Below are 12,221 nucleotides of genomic sequence, written 5' to 3' on the forward strand. Positions count from 1 at the left end.
CGTAATCCCAGAAGCAGAAGAACTGGGAAAGAACATGAACCTCAAGAAGATCCTATGGAAACCAAAGAAAAGGTTCTTAAAAGGTTTCTGCTAAGTCCTAAAGGATTAGCCTCAACTGATCAATCCCAGGGTAAAGGATTGGCTAGCCCGTCTCAAACGGCAGACGGTAAAGGCTCATCAAGACCGTTGATGGCTGCTGCTTTGCCAAAAAGCAGACCAACTCCAACTGGAGTCATAAATGTTTTTAATTATGAATTAAGAACTTTTGATACTCCTGTGTTCAGAACTGGCAGGAGACTTGCTTATCACCAGAAGGCAATCCTAGATAATCTCTTATTTGCCTTTCAAGAAAGAAGCAGTGGTCTAATGTTCCCGGCACTCTTTGCACTAGCTGAAGAACTATATGAGAATGCCAGACCACAATTTGAAGAAAGTCATATACAGCAGAGTGCTGTAAGAAAAGAAAAATTTCTCTTCCTTGAAAGTCCAGAAAGTGCTAGGGTTCCTATCATGGCACTCAATGAATCAGACTGGCATGAATTCCATAGTCTGATAGGAAGACATAATCCAGAAGACCTAGTTCCTCCAACTCTCTTTATTGTTTCAGGTCCTTATGTTGGAAGATACCTGGTTAATGTTCAGAGTGAACATCCTCAAGAACACAAGCTTTGGCTTGTTGAAAATGGTTTTGTCCATAATCTGTGGACTAAAACAAATGATGATCTAAAAGGTTTGCCGCCTATCATTGTCAACACAGTCAAAAATGTAAGAAAGAAGGACTGTATGCTTCGACTGAAGTTCAGATCCACTCCTCCAGAATGGATCCAGAAGGCAAACGGTGAAATTGAATATATTCCTCCTTATCATTATGTAAGAATTATTCAAAGGAAATATCTTCAACCAGCCTGTGTAGGGTACAATGGCCAACCAAACTCAAGCATCCCATGGATGAAGGCCATGACTCTAGAATATATCAAAAAGATCATCTCTGAAGATACCTACAATACCTTCCTGGCAGCAGGAGAGAAAATTATCATCACTGCTTACGATCATCCTGACGTAGTCAGCAGTGACTTATTCCTATCTCTTACCAGAAAGGAGATAGATTCGACACTGGCATGCTTACGATGGGTGGAAAAGCTTGAAACAGACAACCATTACAAGATGTATGTTGATACAGATGTCGAAGACAATACAACAACAGCAAGGATGGCCCAGGCAGATAACGACTCGTTTGTCCTCGGTCACAACTCAGAAACCGACGAGAACATGTGAAACAGCAGGTGTAGAAAACACCGAAAGTTCTTTTGGACTCTTCTCAAAAGTGACTTTTGCTTTTCAAAAAGCAGGTGAAAAACATTTCACCTAAAAGAATCTGCTTTTCCCCAGTCGACCTCCACCAGCAGGAGCACTAAGGAAAGCAGGAAATCACGGAGTCGTTCTGTACATTTTGTTGTTTTGAATTGTAATTTGAGTTCCACTCCCTATATAAGGAGCTTTAGCTTCCTTTAGAAGGCATTCGAAAATTTCGATATCAGTTCAGATTAGTTCTAGTAGCAGAGTGATTTTCCTTCCTGCCTGTGTGAAGAAGTGTGCTTTCATTTCAAGTAAGTACTGTAATCATTCTTATGGATAGCTAAACAGCTTCTTAGCTGTTTACCTGAGAATGAGGCTCTGAAATTTTAGCTTTGTAATTATGTTTATATAAATAATTTCAGTGTGTTCACCCACTTCATCAGTTTTTAAGTCAGCAAGTCAAGTTTTCTGTTATGTTCTTATCTTTAATCATGTTCAGCCAGTATCTTATACTTTCTTTAAGTTCAGAATTCCTGGTTTTTTAGAAAAAACTTGCCACAGCTTAGGATAGAAACAAGCAGCAGTGATTCCGCCTGTTAAATCACCGTTAGGCAGGAGGCCGTTAGGTGAAAAACTTGGGCATGTTGAAGGCTAGTTTTGTTTTTTTTCAGAAGTTAGAACAAGATTTTCTAAGAAAAAATGAGTTTTGGACCCAAAAAGTCAGCATATGATACACTAGGTACTACTTAGAAAGGACTACCCTTATGAGTCTTTTCACCTAAAAGTTGTGTAAATGGGCAAAATACAAGGATGATGGATTGAATGGGCAAAATACCATGAGTTTTTGGGCAAACGGGCACAACCCCTTCATTATAATACCTTGTTTTAGGTGTTGTAATTGTAGGTTTTTGTTTTTTGTTTTTAAGTTTAACAAAACGATCGTAATTAACTAATTATACTTGACTGTTCATTCCCTCATTACTGTTCGTTCGTGACCAAAAAGACTATTTTGCCCTCATTTGAATAGTTTTTACTGCTCTGCCACTGACCTGTTTTTTCCTCTCTCTTGCTCCCTTCTGCCTCTCAGACCGAGACTCTCTTTTCCTCCTTTCTGCCTCATAAACGGAACAGCAGCAGCTGCGTCAGGTAATGAATTCCTTGCTACGTTTTATGTATAGAGACTTGGGTTCTTGAATTCCTTGCTACGTTTTGGTTGTTTTTGCTTCTCCACTTCGTTGTTTGGTTAGCTTGGTTTTGGGTTTGTGAAAGAATAAAGATTGATTCTTTTTTTGGTATTCAACTTGGTTAGCATATTTTTTCGCATATAGGAGTTCTAAACTGTTGGTTTTGGGTTACCATTACTTCCAAGTTGCAATCATGTCTAATTGGTATTCATCAATCTCTGTTAACACAACGCAATGAGCCGTCACTGCGAAATCAAACTTTAATTCCTATATTCTCCCCCAGATTCTATCTAGCCCTTATCCAAATCTTTTGAGTGGCACATCGGTTCAGTTAACGTAACTGAAATTTTATCAGAAACTATAAGGATATGAGCATTAAACTTAAACTATAGAATCCAATGTACAATCATAGTCAAACTAAAATTGAGTCTTTTTCTCATGTAAATTCAGAGGCTTGAAGGGAATATGAAACAATACAACAGCTATTTGTTGTTCTATGGCTTCTGAATTTGTTCTATTTTCGGAGTCGAGTTAGTGAAATTTGCTTATTGTTGGAGTATGGATTTCTGTGGTTTGGTAATGGGAACGTGTTTGACTGATGAAAGAGTAGCATTTCTACTGATATTGAAAGGCTTGAAGAGAATTAAAGAAGTTACTGGCAAGGGAATGACAGAATATCAGCCAAAAAGTAAAATAAGAAGGGAAAGGAACTTTTTGCTTCTCAAAACATGTACTTTCTTGACAAAGGATTTTGCTGTTTCAATTTACTTTCCCTGATTTTTTGAAGATCAGCATTGTCTTGCTTAACAGTGTTGTTTGGTATTATTTGCTGCACTTGCAGAAAGAGAGACAGAGAGAAATGTTGTTTGCCCTTTGTTTTGATGTGCACATTTTGTAATAAATTGTCAAGGGAAATTCTATTTCCAGATGGTGTTTGATTTCAATTTTTATGTTGTTGTCAAGATAACTTCTGGGTTCTAATAATTATCTTTTGATGTGCCTCATCATCTTTTATGTTTTGATTTCGTTTTAAATAATAATCTGACATCAACAAAATTGGGACTTTGGTTTGTATCAATTTCAATTTATCTTTTCAACATTAGTACAAATGTTTGTGATTGTTAGTGATTCTGATGGTAATTAAAATATTGCAGTTTCGATAACTTTGATTCCGGGAGTGTACGGGTATGAGACCTTAGCCAACATATGATATTTTAATCACGCATAATTGTGCAGTTGGTACATATCGATCTCTTTATATTCTGTTATCACTGTAGTGATTGATTTCTACTACAATTGTAACTTCTGTAAGCATATCAATGAAAGTACAGCACAAAATTTGTGGTTGTTTCCTTAGTGAAGCCTCTTTCCTCAGTGGCTATCATCTACATATGATTATCTCATTTATGGTATAACATTCTGAGCTACTGTGTTTTAGCTTATTATTGCAACTGCATTACATACAACATTTGTGAAAAAAGACTATTGCAGGAAAATAAACCCGCAGCATTGCGCGGGGGCATTTCCTAGTTATCATAAAATAATAGCAAAAGAAAAATCCCTTGACTCCCTTGTAAGGGGAAAAAAGAAGACCCAAACAGTCCCTTGACTCCCTTAAGTCATAAAGGATCGTGGTAAGCTCGGTACGAATATTACGGCGAGACTTTCAACCGCACTCGAGTGCTAATTGGGAACGGCGCCGTCCACACTTTACGGTCATCGCAGAAGCAATGAACAAACAGAGACGGCAACCGCCGGACCCAGTGGCTGTGCTGAGAGGTCACCGTGCCTCTGTCACCGACCTTTGTTTCCATCCATCTCAACCTCTCTTATACACTGGGTACCATTTTAATCCAATCCCAACTTTTATCATTATTATTCTTCTGCTTCAGATAGTTACCTATTTGATCAAGTTTTCTGCTTTTTTCTTTTTCAGTTCCGCAGACGGTGAGTTGCGGATTTGGGACACACTGCAGAATCGGACGATAATATCAGCAGGGTAAGTAGCATTTTGTTTCAAGATTTTATGCTGTTAGTTTTCGAGAATAAAAGAATGAAATTTTCCCACGCAGGGTGCATAATGCGGCACATGGGGTTGCTTCTGTTGCTTGTAGCTCTTCAATTGGAGCTGACAAAGTTATCAGGTGCTTTTTGTTTTTCTATCTGTGTTCATTTACTTACTGGCTGTTGCTGTAGTATTAGAGCAAGTAATGAAATTTGAGAATGTTTGTGTAGCCAGGGTAGGGATGGAACTGTTAAGTGCTGGGATATTGGAGATGGAGGTCTATCCAGGTTGTTAGCTAATTCTCGTGGTTTTTGGCTATAGCTATTAGATATTGTTGTTTTCTGTTTAAAAAATTTGATTGGTTTATGCGCCTCGTTTGCCTTGCAGGGCTCCCTCTGTGATGATTGCGACAAATGCTTACCACTTCTGTAAGCTTTCGTTGGTAAAGAGACCTCATTCTTGTTCTACACAAGTTGACGGGCCAAAGCATCATGACGGAGGTGAGAGGGAGACTACTGATGCAGATACTCTGGATGATAGTGAAGAAAAGGTCCAAGGGAATCTGTCTGAGCTGTCTAGAACCAATGAAGGTTTGTTAAGATCGGTAGTCTGATAGAACAAGTTGTAAATGCACTTTAGTAGTTTCTTCCAGGGTGCGAGGGCTGAGGTTTGTATATACAATTATACATATGCACACACACATATAATGCATATCTATTAGAATTGAAGTTTGTACGTGTGGATTATAGTATTATACATTTATTGTGTTCATTGCCCTTAGACGGTTAGAAGCTTGAACAATAACGGACAGTGTTTCTTGAAACAGAAAATACTGAAGTTGCAGGATCTAAATACATTGCTATAGCAGGAGAGCAGTCTTCTGAGGTTTATACGCAACCTTGATTATGTTTACTTTTTTCCTCATTCCTTAGGCTCAATTGTTCATAATCTTCATGTGGTTGATGTGCCAAGGTTGAGATTTGGGATCTTAATACTGCAGAAAGGTGTATGCGACTACCTCAAAGCTGTTCTGCTGGCTCCTCAGCTATTTCTACCAAGGAAAGAGGTCAGTTACTAATTCCATTGACATTTGACTACCTAATGACTGGGTAGAAATGGACTTAGATTAACAAAGATAGGGCCATCATATGTTTTCCTTCATAAATCAAATTATTTAAGTTGAAAGGATTATTGGTTCAGAAACATGTTTATTTAAAGTGTTGCTACTAATGCCTGCTGGCATGCACAATTTATTGTCTCTTATATAGGTCATATGTTAGTTTTGTATAAAGGTCTCTAAAAGATCTTTTTAGTGGGAGGATTTTCCTTGTTCAAGTTGCCCAATTTGTTAGTTTTGTATAAAGGTCTCTAAAAGATCTTTTTAGTGGGAGGATTTTCCTTGCTCTAGTACCCCAATTTGATAGTTTTGTATGTGTACAGTAGGCAGGTGGTTCAACTATGATCATATGTTTAATCGATCCAACAATTGTTTCAAGTGATGTAAATCATTGTTAAACACAAATTATGTTTTATTGTTGAAGACTACCTTGGACTATCACCTTTCTGTTCTGTCTTTCCTGTCATTTGATCCTACCTTTGACATTGTAGTCATTGTTTCTTGGTAGGAATGTGCATGGCAGTTCAAGCATTTTTACCATCAGAATCACAGGGATTCCTAAATGTCGTGGCTGGGTATATTCTTCTATTCTCATTACCAATCTAGTATGTCTATGACTGCGGTGGAGACATTACAAGATCATAGTATGCAAAGCTATATCAGTATATTGTAATAATTGACATTGATACTAATTTGATATATTGGATTCATCACCTCTGAGTGTGGTACCAGTAGATTTGTGATGTCTCATATTTTTGTCATGTGCATTCATGTGCATAAGAACTCTAATCAGTATAGCAGTAACATTCTGTATTTGGTTTTGGGTCTTGAAATTCGTGGCAAATTTTGTGTTTGATTTATGAAATGTGATTGTGTTTGTTTATGTGATATTATTGTGGTTTTTTCTACATAATGCAGTTATGAGGATGGCTCCATGCTTTGGTGGGATATTAGAAATCCAGGTGTTCCAGTTACATCTGTCAAGTTTCATTCAGAGCCAGGTGTGGGAATCAGAATCCAAAGAACTAGATCGCACCTTCTCCTTTTATTCTTCTCATGTTCTTCATATATCTTTTTCTGCAGTTTTAAGCCTATGCATTGATGATTCATGCAATGGTGGTATCTCAGGAGCTGCAGATGAAAAAATAGTGCTCTACAGTTTGGATAATTCCATGGTAACTTTCCTATCTTTGTAAGTTTGTATTACTAGATTTATTGCATATCAGGCCTCTTAACTTTTTAGATGGGTGGCAGATGTTTAACTTGGACAAACAGATAGAATATAACACTTTCATACGTAAATCTGATGTTATTCTTTCTATTTCCTGTTGTGTCTTCTCCAACCTAGGGTACATGTGTGATAAAAAAAGAAATTGATTTGGAGCGACCTGGCATATCAAGCACCTCTATTCGACCTGATGGTAAAATATTTGCAACAGCTGGCTGGGATCACAGGTTGTGAATTAATCTCTCTGTTTGAGTTCTGAATGATATATTCTAGTCATGTAATTAATTGTCGTAAGTTTCAAGGACATGCAATTCAGTTAGACACTGCCAAAAAAAAAAAAAAAACATTAAATAAAGAACTTACAAAACAAAAGAAAAATTCAGAATTCATGTTTTCTATTTTCTTGCAAAGAAAGGCCTAACAGTGATTCTTTATTAGTCACCTTTGTTGCACTGAGGCCATATTATCTCCTATTTTCTGCATTCTCATGTCTCTTTTTCCTTTTTACCTCTTGATGGCAGAGTGAGAGTATATAACTATCGCAAAGGAAATGCTTTGGCAATATTGAAGTATCACCATGCAACGGTATAGTATTACTCTTGGCAGATGATATCTATCCAAAGATTCTCAGTTTGGGCATTTATGCATTTCTATTTCTCTCATTTGAGTTATTATATGTTCTAAAAAATAAGTGTTCATTTGTTCTTTTCTTTAAATAACTAGAAAAAGTAACCTAAGAAAGAAAAGTTCGTATTGCACTGTCCATATGACCAAGGCTGCTTCAACAGTCTAACGCCTGATTTTGTGTATATTATATAGGATACTCTCTAATTTCGGTGCTTTACACACTATTGAGGGCCTGATTATTGCATGTTCTTTGGTCTTTTGCAGTGTAATGCAGTCTCTTATTCACCAGACTGTAAGCTCATGGCTTCTGCATCAGAGGACACAGTGGTGGCACTTTGGAAACTCTATACTCCTCAAACCTGAGAGTTATATTAGAATCGCATCGAGAATCAGTAAATGTTTCTGTTTCTGTATATATATTTTAACCAATATGTCAAATATTGTTGGAGCCTATTCTGCATCCGTATATGACATCTAGAAGATACCCGACATTTGCATAACAATCCCATTCTCTGTTAGCCAAAATTTGCATAACGATTCCATTCTCTGTTGCTAACCAAATAGCCACTCTCAAATATAAGGGTCAAGTTATAGTGTAGGAGATTATGAATAGGGAATATCGTATCTAAGGGATTGGAAAACTTACTCTATCTAAGGAAAACTTAAAGGACGCTCATAAGTGAACCAAAGTTCATGGTGATTATATGCAAGATGGGTTAGTGGTTTGGTTTTGGTTTTGGAGATGATTGATTCGGAAACAACGAAATGAATATTTGAAATGTAAACTAGGCTAAGGTAAATTAGATGTAATGAAATAGATGGGAGTTAGGACTTGAGGTTTTCACCTCTAGCTTCTCTTGCAAACAATGATGCTTTTATAGTGAATGATGTCATTTTAATTAGCCAATTTCTCTCCTTGCATTCCTCTCAGGCATGACAAAGGACGTGCTCCTGTGATTATATCAAGCAACCCCTTTCGGGTGTAGTACTTATTAACTACTTAAGTCATGCATTTCAATCCGGTTAGGTATCTAATGCATTTATCTAAGTGCATTGTCACGCCCCTGATTTTACACACATGAAAATCGATATATAATCCCATAATTACATATGCGTGAACGTTCAGCCATCAATACAAAATACCTGGAAACTTTTTCCCTTTTAACCCAAGTACATATTGATGCCCTGAACCCACTATCTCAATATTAACCCGCTCCATAGAGTCATATATTACATAAGCTTACGAATTAAATTGTCAATAACAAAATAAAACGTAAATGCTGCTCAGAGTTAACTATACAACGGAAGTCCTTATCAACGGTAAAGTCACAAAAATGGCTTCCTACCGTAAAGCTGCAAGGGCGCTATCTCCGATTCAACCTCGATTATCCTAACCTGCAGGATTAACCCCTACACCGTTTGAATAGTGTACCGGGTTGCCACACAACAAACCCGGTAAGCTTTTGCAAGCCCGTGTGAGTAACTCAAAACACACATGCATAACTCACGCCAAAACGAGGAAAACAACTCACGTTTTGATTCCTTAAAACACGAAATAAAGAAGAATAACTCACACTTTAATTTCCTTTCAAATCGAAATAAAAGAAAGCAACTCACACCTTGTTTCTTTTTAAAACGAAACATAGAAAACAACTCACACTTGAATTCTATCAATAAAACATAGAAAGCAACTCACTCCTTGCTTTCTATCAGTAAAACATAGAAAACAACTCACACCTTGAATTCTATCAGTTGTACCATAAGCGTACCATAGAAAGCAACTCACACCTTGAATTCTATCAATAAAACATAGAAAACAACTCACACCTTGTTTCCTATCAAATGTACCATAGAAAGCAACTCACACCTTGATTTCTATCAAAACGTTAATAAGGAAAACAACTCACACCTTGTCCCCTTAAAAACCATTAATAAGGAAGTAACTCACACCTTGTTCCCTAAAAATACGTAATGTCATGAGTTGTCAATAACCAATTCCCGTTACCCCATGAATTACCTATATGGCAGACAGATTAGAGCTCTAACTGAAAACGTAACCATTCGTCCGGCCAAAGACGTGATCACCTGATATTTTGCCCAAAGTCATAGACCTTCAGTCCTCAGGCCGCACTATCCCTTGGAGCAAAACATTAAAGGAGTCGCACTGGACCCAAAATGTTACACAAATCGCAACGCTTTTGAAAACAATCGAAACCAACATTTCCATAATCATTGTTTTCCGAAAAAGCCATAACACAAAACCATAAAAAGCATCAATTCATGCATATTGTTTTCATACCCAAATCTCAACACTTTTCCCAAATCTCAATGCTTTTCAAAACAAATCGAAATCAATCAATTCCACAATCATTTGTTTTCCAAAAGCCACACCCCAAAACAATACAAAGCATCATTTCATGCATATTGTTTTCATAAATCCACAACCCACCAAAACATATATATTTCACGTAAATATATATCTATATGTAATCATCCGCTCAGGAATGCCTACCAACTATAGTTTGCAGTTAATAAATAACTCTCAAAACAATAAGGGTTTTCCCGTTCGTGAATGAACTTTGTGAGATTACTCACCTCGAAACTCCCGTTGCGTCTTCTATACAAAACCGAACTAACACTCTCGCCAACAACTTGTCCAATTCATCTTTTAGAAGCACCTATTCACCAATGATCTCAAATCAGTAACGATTCACAACCGATTTAAGTCCAAAACCCCTGTTTTGAACTAAAATCCCCCAAAGTGGCTCCAATCGAGGCAAAACTACATCCGAGACCTCCCAAAGTCTCCGGAATACGTCCACGATCGATGTGACCAAACCACAAGTCGATCGGACGCTCGAATCCTCACTGATAGAATAAATCGATTGGTATGAAATTGCAAAAATCATAACAATTCCATACGAACTCCAAAATTTGCATATTATATATCGAAACGCTCGTATCAACGCGTAGAACATATATAATACCAAAAACAGTTCCTTAAGTGGCCGGAACACCACCGAAACGCCGCAACAGGTAGTGGCGCACCGCCGCCGGCCAAAACTCAATATTTCACAAAACTCCCAACATTAAAGTTCTTCATCTAAGCATGCTTGTGAACTTTCATAACTAGCTCGAAGTCAGAAAACAAGCATAAGGGGTCGAAAACTACCTCACAAGCCGTGAACAGTAATCCAAACTGAGTTGAACAAAGTTTCACGTGAATCGATCCAAACAACCACCAAGGATCGATCAAGGAGGCTGCTCTGAGCTTCCCAAGCTCAACTTGAAGCCCCGCCGACGTCGGAACAAGGATTTCCGACAGGGTCCGAAAACACAAATCTGCACCGCCTTCTACTGCCGCCACCACCGAGAATCGGCGCTAGAGGACACCATAAGGACGACCAGAAGGAGGAGACGATCCTATCTGGAAAGTTTCGTCGCCGGAGACCGCCGCAGTTCGCCTGAAAAGTCGGGTCGGGTCGACCGGGTCCGGGTCGGGTCAGTCGGATTATTTTGTTTCTGAAGGTGCAGCCGAGAGAGAAGAGAGAGGAAGTGAGTTTCCGGAAAAGGAAACCAAATGAAAATAGTAAGTTTCCAACTTGGGAAACTTCTATTTATACCAAAATGGAAATTCCTTCCAATGACCATAACTTTCTCATACGAACTCCGATTGACGCGAACCACATGTCCACGAACTCGTATCGACGCGCTCTACATCGCGAAGGAAGTTTTCGGAGAATCCCAATGCTTCAAAAGTCAACCTTTGCAACCCCCCCCCCTAAAGTCATACTTTCCGAAAAAAAATTCATCCGAAACACTTCCACTCCATCCACGAGCCACAAAACCGTCTAACAACCAAAAATTAGATTCCGGAAAATCCTCGGAAAATAATTACCAATTTCTGGGGCATCACATGCATAAAGCTTTATGCAAACCAACCAAGCTTATCTCTAAGTGATTGTAGTTCACAACCCCAACATGCACATATGATATGCTATCATGATTCAAACAACTAAGGTTAATCAAGCCCTAATTGTTTCTCATGTCATGGCAAATAATCATACCCAAATTGATTTAAGTTTATAAACATTCAACTCTTGAACTAACATGTTAAAGTGCTAAAGAAAAGTGCATCAAATATAATATTTACATCAAAGTCATACAAGATTGGCAAGGGCTTTCAACCCTAGCCCCAACAAACTAACTACTCACTCATAATTAAATACATAAGCTCCAACATGTTTATGAACATCAAACTAAAAAGTAGAGATAGAGAACTGACTAGTTATAATCAAATCGAGGATGGTGTAAATGAACTCATGAAGGTTTTGTCATGGTGATAATGATTCCTCAAGTGATGCTAGACTCCTCTCCTTCTTCTTCAAAGATATATGATAGAATATGAGATGTAGAAATGATCAAGTGGTGAAATGATGGAGTGGTGAAACGATGGAGTGGTGAAACTTTATGTATATGAAATAGAATGGGTAGATGGAAAAGATGATGAATTTGGTGGTGGTGGTAATAGATGTTATGGATTGATGGTGATGGTGATGGAGGTTTTGGATTGATGGTGGTGGTGATGGAGGTTTTGTGGAGGAGATGGTAGTGGATTGTAGAGAATATATAGAGAGAAAAAGATGTAATGGAGTGGTATATGGGTGATGCCCTCTTCCTTGTGAGGAGAGGTGCTTAAAAAGATGGAGAGAGATGTGAAATGGTGATTAGAAATCAAAGAAAACAGTCATAGCCTTGTAAGAA

The 12,221-nt window shown here is 37.9% G+C and overlaps 1 protein-coding gene across 4 annotated transcripts; it reads left to right on the forward strand.

Annotated features, from left to right (window-relative positions):
- The first annotated feature begins 2,380 nt into the window (after positions 1-2,380).
- On the forward strand, positions 2,381-7,960 carry LOC112173827 (protein DECREASED SIZE EXCLUSION LIMIT 1). 4 transcript variants are annotated; one of them, XM_040509301.1, is made up of 15 exons: positions 2,381-2,442; positions 3,635-3,665; positions 3,962-4,320; positions 4,417-4,479; positions 4,553-4,624; positions 4,716-4,772; positions 4,873-5,075; positions 5,312-5,370; positions 5,458-5,551; positions 6,111-6,177; positions 6,521-6,603; positions 6,686-6,777; positions 6,951-7,057; positions 7,352-7,415; positions 7,722-7,960. In XM_040509301.1, exons 3-15 carry the CDS (start codon positions 4,211-4,213, stop codon positions 7,818-7,820), a joined length of 1,170 nt encoding a protein of 389 aa, XP_040365235.1. In that variant the 5' UTR covers positions 2,381-2,442; positions 3,635-3,665; positions 3,962-4,210; the 3' UTR covers positions 7,821-7,960. The 4 variants fall into 4 exon arrangements, with proteins under 4 accessions (XP_040365235.1, XP_040365236.1, XP_024167286.1 ...); XM_040509302.1 differs by having other exon boundaries at positions 2,413-2,442; positions 3,635-3,719; XM_024311518.2 differs by having other exon boundaries at positions 2,428-2,442; positions 3,972-4,320.
- Positions 7,961-12,221: the final 4,261 nt, after the last annotated feature.

Source organism: Rosa chinensis, chromosome 6, assembly GCF_002994745.2.
Source record: "Rosa chinensis cultivar Old Blush chromosome 6, RchiOBHm-V2, whole genome shotgun sequence".
In the NCBI taxonomy this organism is placed as follows: Eukaryota; Viridiplantae; Streptophyta; class Magnoliopsida; order Rosales; family Rosaceae; genus Rosa; species Rosa chinensis.

Coding starts and splice junctions, on each gene's coding strand:
- LOC112173827 (XM_040509301.1), top strand. CDS start 4,211: ATGAACAAACAGAGACGGCAACCGCCGGACCCAGTGGCTGTGCTGAGA. Junction 4,625..4,715: donor GGAGCTGACAAAGTTATCAG/GTGCTTTTTGTT, acceptor ATGTTTGTGTAG/CCAGGGTAGGGATGGAACTG. Junction 6,604..6,685: donor CAAGTTTCATTCAGAGCCAG/GTGTGGGAATCA, acceptor CTTTTTCTGCAG/TTTTAAGCCTATGCATTGAT.